A 12,948-nucleotide genomic window follows, 5' to 3' on the forward strand; every position below is an offset into this window, starting at 1 on the left:
CTGTCAAGTCTGGGACCGCGAAAAGTAAGTTTCTAATTTAATTTGAGTGGGTTTCTATACGAGTGCGCCGTATCGAAAAACGGAATACCTATTTAAAGAATATCAGTATTTAACTTGGAACTTTTCCCCCAGTCCCAAAAACCAAAGAGCAGGCCTGGATGATGCATGTTTGGTAGGCCTACATGGAACAATTTGGAGTGCAGATAGCTATAATGAACTGCAATGCAATGCAAAAGTACAGATATTTATATAGATAGTCAAAATTCAATGTTCCAGGAATTTGTGATTAGAACGGAAGTTATGGAGAGACGTGTATTTATCTTTCTTCATTAAAACGCACACCATTACGCACACGGTTACAAATGCCAAAATGTGTAGTTGATGAATGATCATTACAGAGTCAACTGCAAATTGCGAGGTGTAAGGCAATTCACAGGGACAGGGTGTTGATATGGAACTTTCAGTCATTTTTTCAGTCAAAGAAATGTGTCCGTATGTCATTTCGTTGTCGGTAGGGACCCCTTGAAAGACATTTTCGATGTAGGCCTATGTATTTCTACATTTCTGCATTCGACTCCAGCTTGTTGCGAGCTCAGCAGCCATCTGTTGCAGGCTACTAGAGTAAAGTTGAAGCAATAAAACTGTTGAGTTAAACTAAGCAGAAGTGATTGACTTACTGATGCTTGGCAACGCTGCCACACTCCGATGGCCACTGGCCCTAACGCACCATCGCACTCGATTCTCTCTATTAAATCCGCATGCTGAATGACTGATGAATAGGTTTTTATTATTTCATTTGGAATATGTTGCAACATTGTATAATCTCATCATGCAAATGAGATATATATATATATATATATATATATATATAGGCCTATATATATATTTATTTTTTTCCAATGGTAATGAGACTAACGATTTGTTTTCTGTGTGTGCACTGAGTCGTATTATGCTTTTCTTTACGCAGAACACAAAGAAATCCCCTCTGGGATCTAATTTTTATAACAGGCTATGGTAGTTGCATTTTAATAAAATGCAATATATATTTTTCAAATATGGCTACTCGCTACTCCACTAAACACAAATAGCCTAGGCCTACCAATTGGAACAAATGTATAGAAACCATTTGCTTATAAACCAGCCATGTGAATATCTAGTTAGAATCTGGGCAAGTAGTCTCAGAACCAGCTCTGTAGTTATCGTGGTTTCAGTAAATATTGGTATTGGTCGGCGGAATGGTAAATAAGCCATGCCTACAGGGTGTGGTTTACCCAGGTAAATCTTCAGTCTGTCTTGGCATGGGCGGATTGGTAAAGATGCCATGCTATATATAGGGTGTCACTTATCTCCAACCCATGAAGCTGTATATTGTTTTGTGTTGACCACTGTAGTGATGAGAAGTTCAGATCTTTTTTTTTACTCGGATGTTCGGATCTCGCTCATTCAAATGAACAAATCTTTTCGGGTCGGATCTTCACAGTCTACTACTGATTCTGAATCAAGGCAGACACAGCCTGCTTTCTGTGCACTTCGACGTCCAGTATGGATAATTGTCTTTAAGCAATAATCCATTGCTTGGTTCTCATGTATTTGTTTTATATGGATCTTCTTTGTCGGCTACAAGGCAATACATTTACTTTGACCAGGGCAGGGGTACAGGAGGAAGGCAACTGTGGATAATGCTCAGTCTTATAAGTTAATAAAAAGAGTATTAAGTCAAGCTAAGAGCTGATGTCTTCAGGCTGGGGTGGCCAGTCTTCTCCTTTACTTTAATATGGAGAGGCTCTGTCAGCGGTTTAATATGCAGAGCCTCTGTCACTGGCTTCACTGGTTCACGGACACGTCAGGAGAGCAGGGATTAACTGCTGAGAACATTTATTAGATTTTTATATAACTTTATAACCTCACTATTTGTTGCCAGCCTTGATTATATCTAGTTGCTTGAATCCTAATTTTATTCATGATTTCAGATGAATCTGGAAGTTGGGCATAGTTGGCAAGAAGAATATTATTAGAAGATTATTTCAAAGGCATTCAGAAGACAATAAGCATCATTTTCGCCTATCCCATATTAAGCTGCTCAAGGAACTTATGATCAATGAAAAATACTTGTATTATGCCCTACTTGTTGTATTTCGGGCCAGTAACACTACTGGCCAAATGGTTGTTGCTGTATTTTATTTATTTATCTCTCTCATCGGGACCCTATTAATGCGTCTAAATGCTTCCACTTTGAGCTGTTGTCAGGCTTATCAGTAATGGTTCACTTCAACCTTTCCTGGTGACACCAGCGCTCAGTGGAGCGAGAGGTCCATGGCAAACAGCACTCAATCTGTTGACCATACCTACCATGTCCAGAGCCGGCTAGGGCGGCCAACGAAGCAGAAGTGCATTCAATTGGCTTCACACGATTAGCGCGAGTCAACAGCGGCGCATGGTTAGCCTCTTTCTCTCGTCCGCCATCGCCATGGTGACCGGTGGATGCTATGAGTCCACTTCGGAAGACGAGTAGAGCTATACCAGGGGGAATATTATACCAGGGATACCCGGACTTTCCCCCACTGCACTGTTACGCTTTGTGTGTGTGTATGTGTGTGTTTGTGAGTTTGCCTTTGTACAAGTGTGTCTATGATTTTGTGTTTTTGTGTGTATGTGTATTTGTGTGTGCGTGTGAGTGTGCGCATGTCTATTTGTGTGTGTGTGTGTGTGTGTGTGTGTGTGTGTGTGTGTGTGTGTGTGTGTGTGTGTGTGTGTGTGTGTGTGTGTGTGTGTGTGTGTGTGTGTGTGTGTGTGTGTGTGTGTGTGTGTGTGAGAATCTATGGGTGTGTATTCTACACACAAAGCGAGCGTGGCCGGTGGAGTCTCCAGTCTGCCCCTCTGCTAAGGATGGCATTCTCGTTTCAATCAGCATGCAGGTCAGACCAGCGGGCCCAGGCAGTCAGGGCCTGGAGGGGGCTTGGCTGGGGGACTTAAAGTACAAGACGGGCTCAAAGGCGAGCTGTTTCCAGGCTCTCTCTAGCGTGGCTGCACAGTGTTGTCAGAGGGGCCAGCTGCAACCTTCCCACCGCGGCCTTCATCTGGTCTGAGCCAGATCTTGGCAGCAACAGCCCCCCTGCCGTACATTCCATGTTATTTATATTTCGGTTCATTGTTCGTCATTAACAACGAATGAGTTGATCCCCACAAAGTGAAAAAAATGGAATAACCCCCTAATCTGGAGCAGTGCCATTATTGCTGTGGAGGAGGCGGGTCAGTCGGGGGGGGGGGGGGGCGGGGGTGTAGTGTACTATTGATTTTCTGTGATGTCCTTGACTCCAAGGGCTCAGTGTACATTGAGCAATACTTATCTTCCATTAAGAGGACTCGACCCCAGCAGCGCTCCGCGTCCACCCTTCACTGACCAATCAGCACGCATGCTTTTAGCGGCAGTCCTCCATGCTGCGCTGGGCAAACACCGACGTCTGTCTCAATGTTTGTCCACGTCAGTTGCCTAACAATTTATCAGCCGTCAGTAAGTAACCCGGGCAGCCGGGGAGCTTGTTGGGCCGGCGCGGACATCAGAAATATAAACGAATGCCGCAAATAAATGTCATATCTCTCAGTCTGGTGTCGGGACTAATACGGGCTCCTTCAGAACACATTGGCGTACCAGAACTCATTGCTCCCCCCAACCCTGCCTCAGACCCTCCCTCCCGCCCCCCTGTCTGGCTGTCTCCCCCCTCTGGGCCTCTCCTCCCCTTTGCACTGTCCTGTGAACGTCACTGCAGTGTCTGATTGGGGGGGGGGGGAGGGGTAGGTGGGTAGGACCGGTGGCTTGGTCCATGGTCTATTGAGACCAGCTGGGGATAGAGGGGAGGAGCGAGAGTGTACATAGGGGCAGTTTAGATGCCTTAAGATTGCATTTGGGGACTCTGCAGTGTGACGGCAGTGTCTTGGTGGAGTTCTGCAGCTTGTTGGACCCTGCACACACCGTGGCTTTCTTTTGGTGTCCCGGGCCGCTACTGCTTTCGACTAGCCGTCGTGAAAGTCCCGTGGAGGACGGATATTTAGTCGTCCTCTGACTGATTTAGTTTTATTCGTCGCAACTTGGAATCATTGAATTGATATTGCGTCAGCATAGAGATAGGTAAGTGGTGTTGGAGGAAATCTTGCATCAGACCGTATCAACTTTTTTCTTGGAATTATTTTAACTACTTTACTGAACTGTAGTGTTAAATGTGTATATTTTCTAATATGTATGCGTGTATGTATGTATATGTATGTATGTATGCATGTATGTATTTATGTATGTATATTAAGCTAAAATTGTTTGCCTCTAGTTTAATTGCGGATTCACGTATGATAATAATATTTTGAATAGGTCATCATTTTTATTTAAGCATTTAAATATTTTTGCGTAGTTGTGTTTACAAAAGTCAAGAAAACATTTAAACTTTAAGAAGATTATACCTATTTTTCTATCCCTCCAACCTTCCCCTGTAACATAATTCACCCATCATTGTTATGTTAATTTGCCCTATTTAAAATTAATCACACTTTGTTGGATATCAATGCCCATCTAAATGCTAGTCACATTTGATTTATCGCTAAACGTACTGTTTGAAAGCAAAAAGTAGCAACACACATTCTCTATGCACGAATAATCCACTCGTCCGTCATTGTTCTGAAATTCCGCGGCACCCCAAGCTAGTTTAGTTAATCAAAAGGACAGTTGCATGCATTACATAACAGACTGCTAAACTTTGTCCTCCTCTTCTTCCTGTACTGTAAAAAATACTCCCATCAACAATACAATTAGTGTGATGAATTGGAATGCCAGCCTGACGGCCCCCTCTACGAGGCAGTCCTTTGAGCACTTAGATATGCATCGTTAACCACAGACAACGGGTTATAATCAGACCGTCACCATCTCCGATGGGACTTTGTCGTAGTTGAGTTTGGCTTACACTTTATTGGCTGAAAGAACTGTCCACACCCCCCCCCCCCCCAAAGCATCTTTCAGTGCGTACATTCTGTAGCATGGGTGGCCCCAGGGGGATCAAACCCCTAACCCTGGCGGCGTTGATGCCATTCTCTGCCAGTTGAGTGGGGAGTGGGGACCATCATCAATTTTAACTTGGACTGTATAACCATATTTTGACCCAGTGCAAATATATAATCCTAGTACAAACTGCTCCGTCCCTGATCAAAAGGTTTTGTGCATTTGTTTTCGGTTCTGCGCGACCCGTTCCCCAGCAGTCGGTGTCACCATGCTGGGCCAGGTGTTATCGTTCGGTCGCTCCCTGGTGCGCAGGAAGGTGGTGGACATGAGCAGCCTGGAGGACTCCAAGCTGTGCCGCTGCCTGGGCACGGTGGACCTCATCGCCCTGGGCGTGGGCAGCACCCTGGGGGCCGGCGTCTACGTGCTGGCCGGGGAGGTGGCCAAGGGCAACTCTGGCCCCAGCATCGTCATCTCCTTCCTCATCGCCGCCCTGGCCTCGGTCATGGCGGGGCTCTGCTACGCCGAGTTCGGAGCGCGCGTCCCCAAGACGGGCTCGGCGTACCTCTACAGCTACGTGACGGTCGGGGAGATCTGGGCCTTCATCACCGGCTGGAACCTCATCCTGTCCTACGTCATCGGTGAGTTCTTGGGCTACACTCACGGCCGCTTTAGGAGGTAGGGCGGCTCGGCTGGTAACCGCAAGGTTGCTCGTTCGAGTGTCGAGGTGTCCCTGAGCAAGGCACCTCACCCTAACTACTTCAGATGAGCTGGCGGTCGCCTTGCATGGTTGACTCCGCCATCGGTGTGTGCTTGTGTGTATGAATGGGTGAATGTCAGGCATTATTGTAACGCGCTTTGGATAAAGGGCTATATAAATGCAGTCCGTTTACAATTCACGCTTCTCGATTGGGGCTGAATCGAGGTGATGCTGGTAGTGGCGAGCCGATGACAGGCGTGGCGGTCTCTCGTAGGTACGTCGTCGGTGGCGCGGGCGTGGAGCGGGACGTTCGACGAGCTGATCGGCGGACACATCGAGAGGTTCTGTAAAACCTACTTCAGCATGAACTCCCCGGGGCTGGCGCAGTACCCCGACTTCTTTGCCGTCTGTCTGATCCTGCTGCTCTCCGGTAAGGCAGCCTCATTGCCCAGAGGATATTGATGTTGATACTGGTTCCGTTGATGGTAGTGAGACAGATGATGTGTCTTCTCTTCTATAAAGCGATCGACCTCGGCAAATATCATTTTGAATGTGGGAAAGAGGATGATTGTAGAGTGCCGGGGTAGGCCATTTCCTTTCTTAAGGCATTTTGACCAAATTAAATAATATAATACGTCATAAATAGATGTGTAATAGATGTCTAAAAGAGGTTGAAAATAGACATCTAACAGATGGCGAAAATAGACATAAAATAATAAACTGTATATTTTAATACAGTAAAGAAAAACATTCAATATGCGCAATTTGAACGATAAAATATCTGTAAGAGATAAGCTGCAGTGCATTAAAGGACAGGTCACCAGACGTATAGTACATAAAAGTCTAATACCTTAAAGTTCACAAGACACTATCTGAACAAAGTATCTACATGCTCCTCCTCCTCCTCCTCCGTCGTCTCCCAGGGCTGCTGTCGTTCGGGGTGAAGGAGTCCGCCTGGGTGAACAAGGTCTTCACGGCCGTCAACGTCCTCGTGCTCCTCTTCGTCATCATCTCCGGCTTCGTCAAAGGAGACTCCAAAAACTGGCAGATCTCCGAGGAGTGTCTCGTCAACGTCACCATACTAAAGAAGTAAATGAGTCTGACTCGAGTCTGACTGCTTGAGGAACTCGGGGGAACTCAAACTGTTTGTCTTGTGATAACGAACATCAGCTTGTAGAGGGATGTAGTGTAGAACGTAAATTGGTATGATGTAAGTACCGGTTAGTATATAACTTTATTCCTACACAGTACAAACTATATCTAAATTGTTTTTATTTCACATGAGTTGTGCGTCAACCACGATTTGTCCCACTCGTGTTTATATTTACTTTACTCAGTGAATAAACAGTGGTGTTGGCTGTGTGTGTGTGTGTGTGTGTGTGCGCTTCAGGAATCTATCCGCGTCAGCCAATGTGAGCAGTGCCTACGGTGTAGGAGGGTTCATGCCCTACGGGTTCAGCGGTACCCTGGCCGGCGCCGCCACCTGCTTCTACGCCTTTGTGGGCTTTGACTGTATTGCGACAACAGGTAAAAATAAGGAATAGGTTGACGTAAACTGCAGTGTTTAGGTTTGTGTTTTGTTGCGTATTTATTCGATTGTTTCTGGGACATGACGTGAAATGGGAAAAAGTCTAGGGGGGGGAGAGAAAGGTGTGTGTGTGTGTGTTTTCTGTGTGTATCTGTGAGTTTCTTTATCTGTATGAGTATCTATGTGTTTGTGTGTCTAGGTGTGCGTATATCTGTATCAGTATCTCTACAAATATGCACACTTGTCTGCATGTGTGTGTGTGTATCAACCAAACTGTGTGTGTGTGTGTGTGAACAGGGGAGGAGGTGAGGAACCCCCAGAAGGCCATCCCCATCGGCATCGTGGTGTCTCTGACCGTCTGCTTCCTGGCGTACTTCGGGGTGTCGGCCGCCCTCACCCTCATGATGCCCTACTACCTGCTGGACGAAAAGAGCCCCCTGCCCATGGCCTTCGAGTACGTGGGCTGGGGCCCCGCCAAGTACTTGGTGGCCGTAGGGTCCCTGTGTGCCTTGTCCACCAGGTAAGGGACCGTCTATATTTTCCCTCAAAGTATCAAAAGTTTAAATTCAATTCGAATGATGATGTGTTCAGTATATGATAAACGTTGATTTTTAGTTATTAGGGCTACCGGGTTTCAGTATTTTATGTAACCAGTTAGTTATTTATAAAATTGCAGTTATAGTGTTTGATTGACTGCAATTGTTGTGTCCCGTAATGGGGATTGACATGCGACAATAATGATTAGTCTTGTACCGGGTTGATTCTGCTTTCCCTAAGTGGTGGGGACTGCATCTGTCTTGGTTTTGTACTTTGTGCCGCTGTTATAATGTGATAAGCTTGAATTACATTGAGCAGTGTATTCAATTCAGAACGCTGTGTTTCCGTCTTTCTTCTCTGTGGATAGTCCGTGCATGGGCCTGTTTACACAACGATAATTATCACGATTTTATTACAGTTTTTGAATTTCCACTGTATCTGTATACTGTATCTAGATTCCAAAACTCATGTATGAACAGGACAGGCACACCATGCTCACACCTGCCTCAGCCTGTTCACACATTGGGGGTGCAGTTTTGCGAGAGGTTAGGTTATCCCCGCTTGACATCAAACCTGAGTCTCTAGATTAGTGCGAGATGGCCTGCGTGGCATCCATCTTGTACTAATCTAGATTGAATTGAATGCTCATTACCTCCGGAGGTGCTTTTGATAACGTTTGTCCACATCTCTCGTAAAACTGTTCCCACGTGTTCAGATTGAGAAACATCTCTCTTTGTATCTCGATCTCAACACCCAATTTCAAAACGTGATTTAAAGAGTAACTTGTGTAATCAAGGCCTGTGTAACAAAGTTTTTAGAGACCATAATGAGAGTAATAGAGCAGACACTCAAAAAAAAATAGAACTGTGTCAAAAGATATTCACAGTAATGTAATTATTGTAAGGTAACGAAACCAGGCTTTGGAAACAACACTTTAATAATACTATCAACAGAAAAGAAAGACACACTAAGACTTTGATTTACTCTTATGCTTTTATACGCTGTGTGTGTGTGACTTTGTGTGTGTACGTGTCTGGTGTGACTTGGTGCACGTGTGTGTGTGTGTGTGTGTGTGTGTGTGTGTGTGTGGGTGTGTGTGCGTGTTTCCTGTGGTTCTTGACTAATGTGATGCTCTTGCATGTCTCTTGCCCTGTGCTGCAGTCTGCTGGGCTCCATATTTCCTATGCCGCGTGTAATCTATGCTATGGCCACGGACGGGGTGCTTTTCAAAACCTTAGCACGAATCAATCCTAAGACGAAGACCCCGCTTATTGCCACCATGGCGTCCGGTGTGGTAGCAGGTGAGAGACAGGGATCGTCCAATAAGATCACTCCTGCCAATCGTTGTCCCCCAATCGACTGTGAAAGACCCGGGTTCAAGATTCAGATCTCCCTAGATTGTACTCCTAAATATAAACAACAGCTGAAATATCACATTTAGATGACATTGAAAGGACTGACTTTCAATGAGGTGACCTTCACCCAGTTAAGTCCAAAAAGCGAAAGTGCTTCTGTACTCGGGTGCCATCTTGACTCTTTCACGGTTGTGCAGGTGTCCACTGTAATGATTTCTTCCCCCAGAATGTCCTCTACTTAACAGTGAACCGTCTTTTTCCCAGTCTGCTGGGCGCCATGTTCCCTCTGCCCCGCATTCTCTTTGCCATGGCGAGAGATGGCATTCTGTTCAAATTTATGTCCAATGTGAGTAAACGGCAGTCGCCTGTGGCAGCCACCATGGCAGCAGGCACCATTGCGGGTAAGATCGGAGAGAGAGAGAGAGAGAGAGAGACACAAGGAGGCTTCATGTTTTTGTTGGTGCTTTGCCTGCCTGGGCCGTCAAAGGGCTGGAGCATCAATCGGCAGGCTTTTGATGAGCCCATGCCCCCCTGCGCATGTTCCCTTGATGGGCTGGGCTGGGTGGTGGTGGTGGTGGTGGTGGCGTCAGTGTCGGTGGGGATAAATGCATGTTAAACATGGTGATGTGAGTGGTGTTTTTTTGCAGCATGAGAAATCCCTCAGCCTTCATCATCATCTATGTACTGAAGATCCACCCTTTTCCACATCTCTTTATCCTTAATCCATTACACTTAAACATCCCAGCATCACTACTTTGATGAAAGTTTTTTTTTTTGGAGCCAAACAACAATACCAATCTAATATTCCATCCTGTTAAATTAGATTTAACTGGATGGAACACAATGGAAGTGTTCAAGGAGTAAAGAGATCATGTATATTGTTAAATGCATTTTGAACCCATGAGTTTATGCTGCACTTGGCGTAAAATAACAAGGTGAGGGCAGAGGACTGGAGGAAGAGAGCTCTGATCGTAGCGGCTAGCTGCTGAACTCGACTGTCTCTGATGCTATAATGTGTTAGCGTCAGGTGGTGGATTACATCTCAAACAACCCGAGGTGCGGATCCTCAACATAGATACACAGAACACAGAATTAATAAGGAGAGAAGCTGCCTTTGATAATCTCGCCTTGCTTCCACTTCAGAAAGACTAACAGACGTAGAGACAGCCTGGTCTATGGTTTAATCACAGCTTAAACGCTGGCGTATGATTGCAGGAGTACTGGGCTGGCCGGATAGCCGTGTTTGAACCAGGCTGAGAGATTAGCTCCGTACTTGGGTCAGGTGATGAGGATCTTACAGAGGATCCTGAGACGATATTCAGTGTGACTCGCAAGGATCATTTGACATTGTCTAACATAATACAGAGTACAAGATTGCATTCAATTACATTTTATGACATCGGATTCCAGTTACATAGTCGTACAGTCGTGTTATAATTGGTTTCCCATGTCTCTTGTTTAAACCCTTGATGTTATTCTGTGGATGTTTCTATTTTGCTTGTGTGTCTGCATGCATGCTCATCTGTATTTGATAACATAATTTGAGCCGCTTCACAGCATACACACCCCAAATATTTGTTATAAATACAGACATAAATAACATCCATTCCTAAGTAATTACACGTATGTATTTTATTGACACACCTTTATGCATTGTTGTGACCATCTGGTCTGAATTGTTCTTCATCTCCTGGCCTCAGCCATCATGGCCTTCCTGTTTGACCTGAAGGCGTTGGTGGACATGATGTCCATCGGGACCCTCCTGGCCTACTCCCTGGTGGCTGCCTGCGTGCTGATCCTCAGGTAAGACCCTCACAACCTCCCCATTGGAGCCGGCTTATTTAAAAATGGTACGAGCACAGTTTAGAATATAGCCCCAAGACAAATTGAGCCATTAACCGAGAGACCTGCTTATAGCGAAGAGGTTGGAGGTGTGTGTATGTTTGTGTTTGGGTCCATGCTGTTGCACTGCGCTGGTGATGTAATCAGCGGTGAATAGTCCCATTATACAACAGCTCAAAAAGCTGCCTGAACACACGCGGCTGTTTACTCAATTTCCACGCCTTGCACAACTCCCCGATCTCGATTCCGCTGACAAGGAGCCGCAGCTCCGGTATAGCTCCATACACTACGCTCCTGTTCTTCCAACCTTCTCCTGCTTTATAAATACCCATCTGGGCCTCACTTGTTTCCTGAAGTGATCCGAGTTGCGCAAGAAAACCATAACATACAACAAACACGTTTCCCCCCCCGAATGAGACCATGGGAAAAGTGGTTTTAGAGCGGTCAACAGCCAGCGATAGCAGGAATGTGGGTCAAAACATCTGGATACCAAACGGGGCTTTTATTGGTCTGCTCTTTATTGACCTACTAGAATGGATGTTCACACACAGCTTCTCGAGAGGCAACGGAGCTCTGACATATGGTCTAGTCGTAGGCCGTGTTCCAATCGTCCTCGGTTCCTCGACCTCCAGATGTTCTGCTCTGTTACCAATTAATTATTAAGCTGGAGGAGCAGCCACACGCGTCCCCAAAATGAGCTGTTGGCAGAGGACCAGTGTTTCTATACACACAACATGCTCTGGAGGTTTAGATCAACAGACAAATCAAGGGAGGATGTAGCGATCGGCCCAGAACGGCCATCGTCCACCAGTGAGCGAGCAATAGGACGAAAGACCTAGGAACAAGATTTGGAATTCAGTCATCGCCTTAGAAAACCCTGCAATACAACAACCTTTTGACCTTTGACCATAGCCCAATCCCAAAGTGACCCCTGAGGACTAAAGACTCACAGACTAAATTGATCTCAGGTGCTAAGAGAATGTGTGAGGCCACATTTTTTCTGTTTTTTTGTAAATTCAATGAAAACAATCGGCTACAGCAATTTGATATTAGAAAATATTTATTTTTACTTTTGAATACTTCAGTATAAAGGATGTATTGAATAATTTAGTTGATTATTGGCCTACACATACTGATCATAAGTCAGAATGGGCTACATTTGGCTGAATTATAAAGGGTATAAGTAGTAATATGAAGAGCCGTTTTGGAGCCAAAATAGCCGGCTCTTGTTGGTGAGCTGATCCAAATGTTCCGGCTCACAAAAAAAGGCCAAAATTCCCTTCTGGTCACGCATTGACAGTAGCGTCGGTTTTGTTTACCTTCCTAATTTCCCCATAGTCTCCGCGGTAAACTTCACAACGCTTTGAACTGTGGGTAATTCCCTTAGGTGAAGTCTGCGCTGATGCAGACTCACGGAAAGGACTCGATGAGTGTGGACTCAAACCCTCACGCCCTTTGGAATTCAAAGCCTTAATAATTTCACGAGAACGCGCAGCAAAGTCTGTGAGGCCGGACATTGAGATTGGGCCATTATGACCTTAGACCCGTGACATTTGACCTCCCAGGTACCAACCGGACTGGGTGCAGGAGAAGAAGCCGTGTAACGGGGAGCGGGCGTTCCTCTCCTCGGAGGAGGGCGAGTCGGACCTGACGGAGTCGGAGGCCCACCTCAACATGATGAATGGAGGGGGCTCCACCCTGCAGGCCCTCCTACAACCCCCCTCCACGCCGACCGAGCACTCCTCCTCCGTGGTCAACATGGCCGTCGGGTTCCTGGGTAGGTGACGCGTACCCCGACCCCCCCACGGTTTCTATCGAGCAAATCAAATGTAAAGAAAATATGAAAACTGATTTTTTTTTAATAGACAAATGACTAACTATTTCAGCCATCTGCCGTTTGCCCTCATGGCTCAAATGGACGTCTGGCGTTTTAACTGCTAAAGATGCTGCTACTTTTATAAATATCATAATAAATATTTTTGAGTGAACAAAATCGCAGTAATCATCC

At 45.7% G+C, this 12,948-nt stretch overlaps 1 protein-coding gene across 1 annotated transcript in view; it reads left to right on the plus strand.

Annotated features, from left to right (window-relative positions):
• slc7a2 (solute carrier family 7 member 2) overlaps window positions 1-12,948 on the plus strand; it is a 21,349-nt gene continuing 8,401 nt past the window's right edge. The window contains exons 1-9 of the mRNA XM_056601101.1: window positions 1-24; window positions 5,236-5,619; window positions 5,953-6,108; window positions 6,602-6,767; window positions 7,069-7,205; window positions 7,504-7,726; window positions 8,905-9,044; window positions 10,799-10,901; window positions 12,506-12,717. Coding sequence (XP_056457076.1) covers window positions 5,250-5,619; window positions 5,953-6,108; window positions 6,602-6,767; window positions 7,069-7,205; window positions 7,504-7,726; window positions 8,905-9,044; window positions 10,799-10,901; window positions 12,506-12,717 — 1,507 coding nt within the window. The 5' untranslated portion in view covers window positions 1-24; window positions 5,236-5,249. The remainder of the gene's footprint in view (window positions 25-5,235; window positions 5,620-5,952; window positions 6,109-6,601; window positions 6,768-7,068; window positions 7,206-7,503; window positions 7,727-8,904; window positions 9,045-10,798; window positions 10,902-12,505; window positions 12,718-12,948) is intronic.

This window comes from Gadus chalcogrammus, chromosome 10 (genome assembly GCF_026213295.1).
Source record: "Gadus chalcogrammus isolate NIFS_2021 chromosome 10, NIFS_Gcha_1.0, whole genome shotgun sequence".
Taxonomy (NCBI): Eukaryota; Metazoa; Chordata; class Actinopteri; order Gadiformes; family Gadidae; genus Gadus; species Gadus chalcogrammus.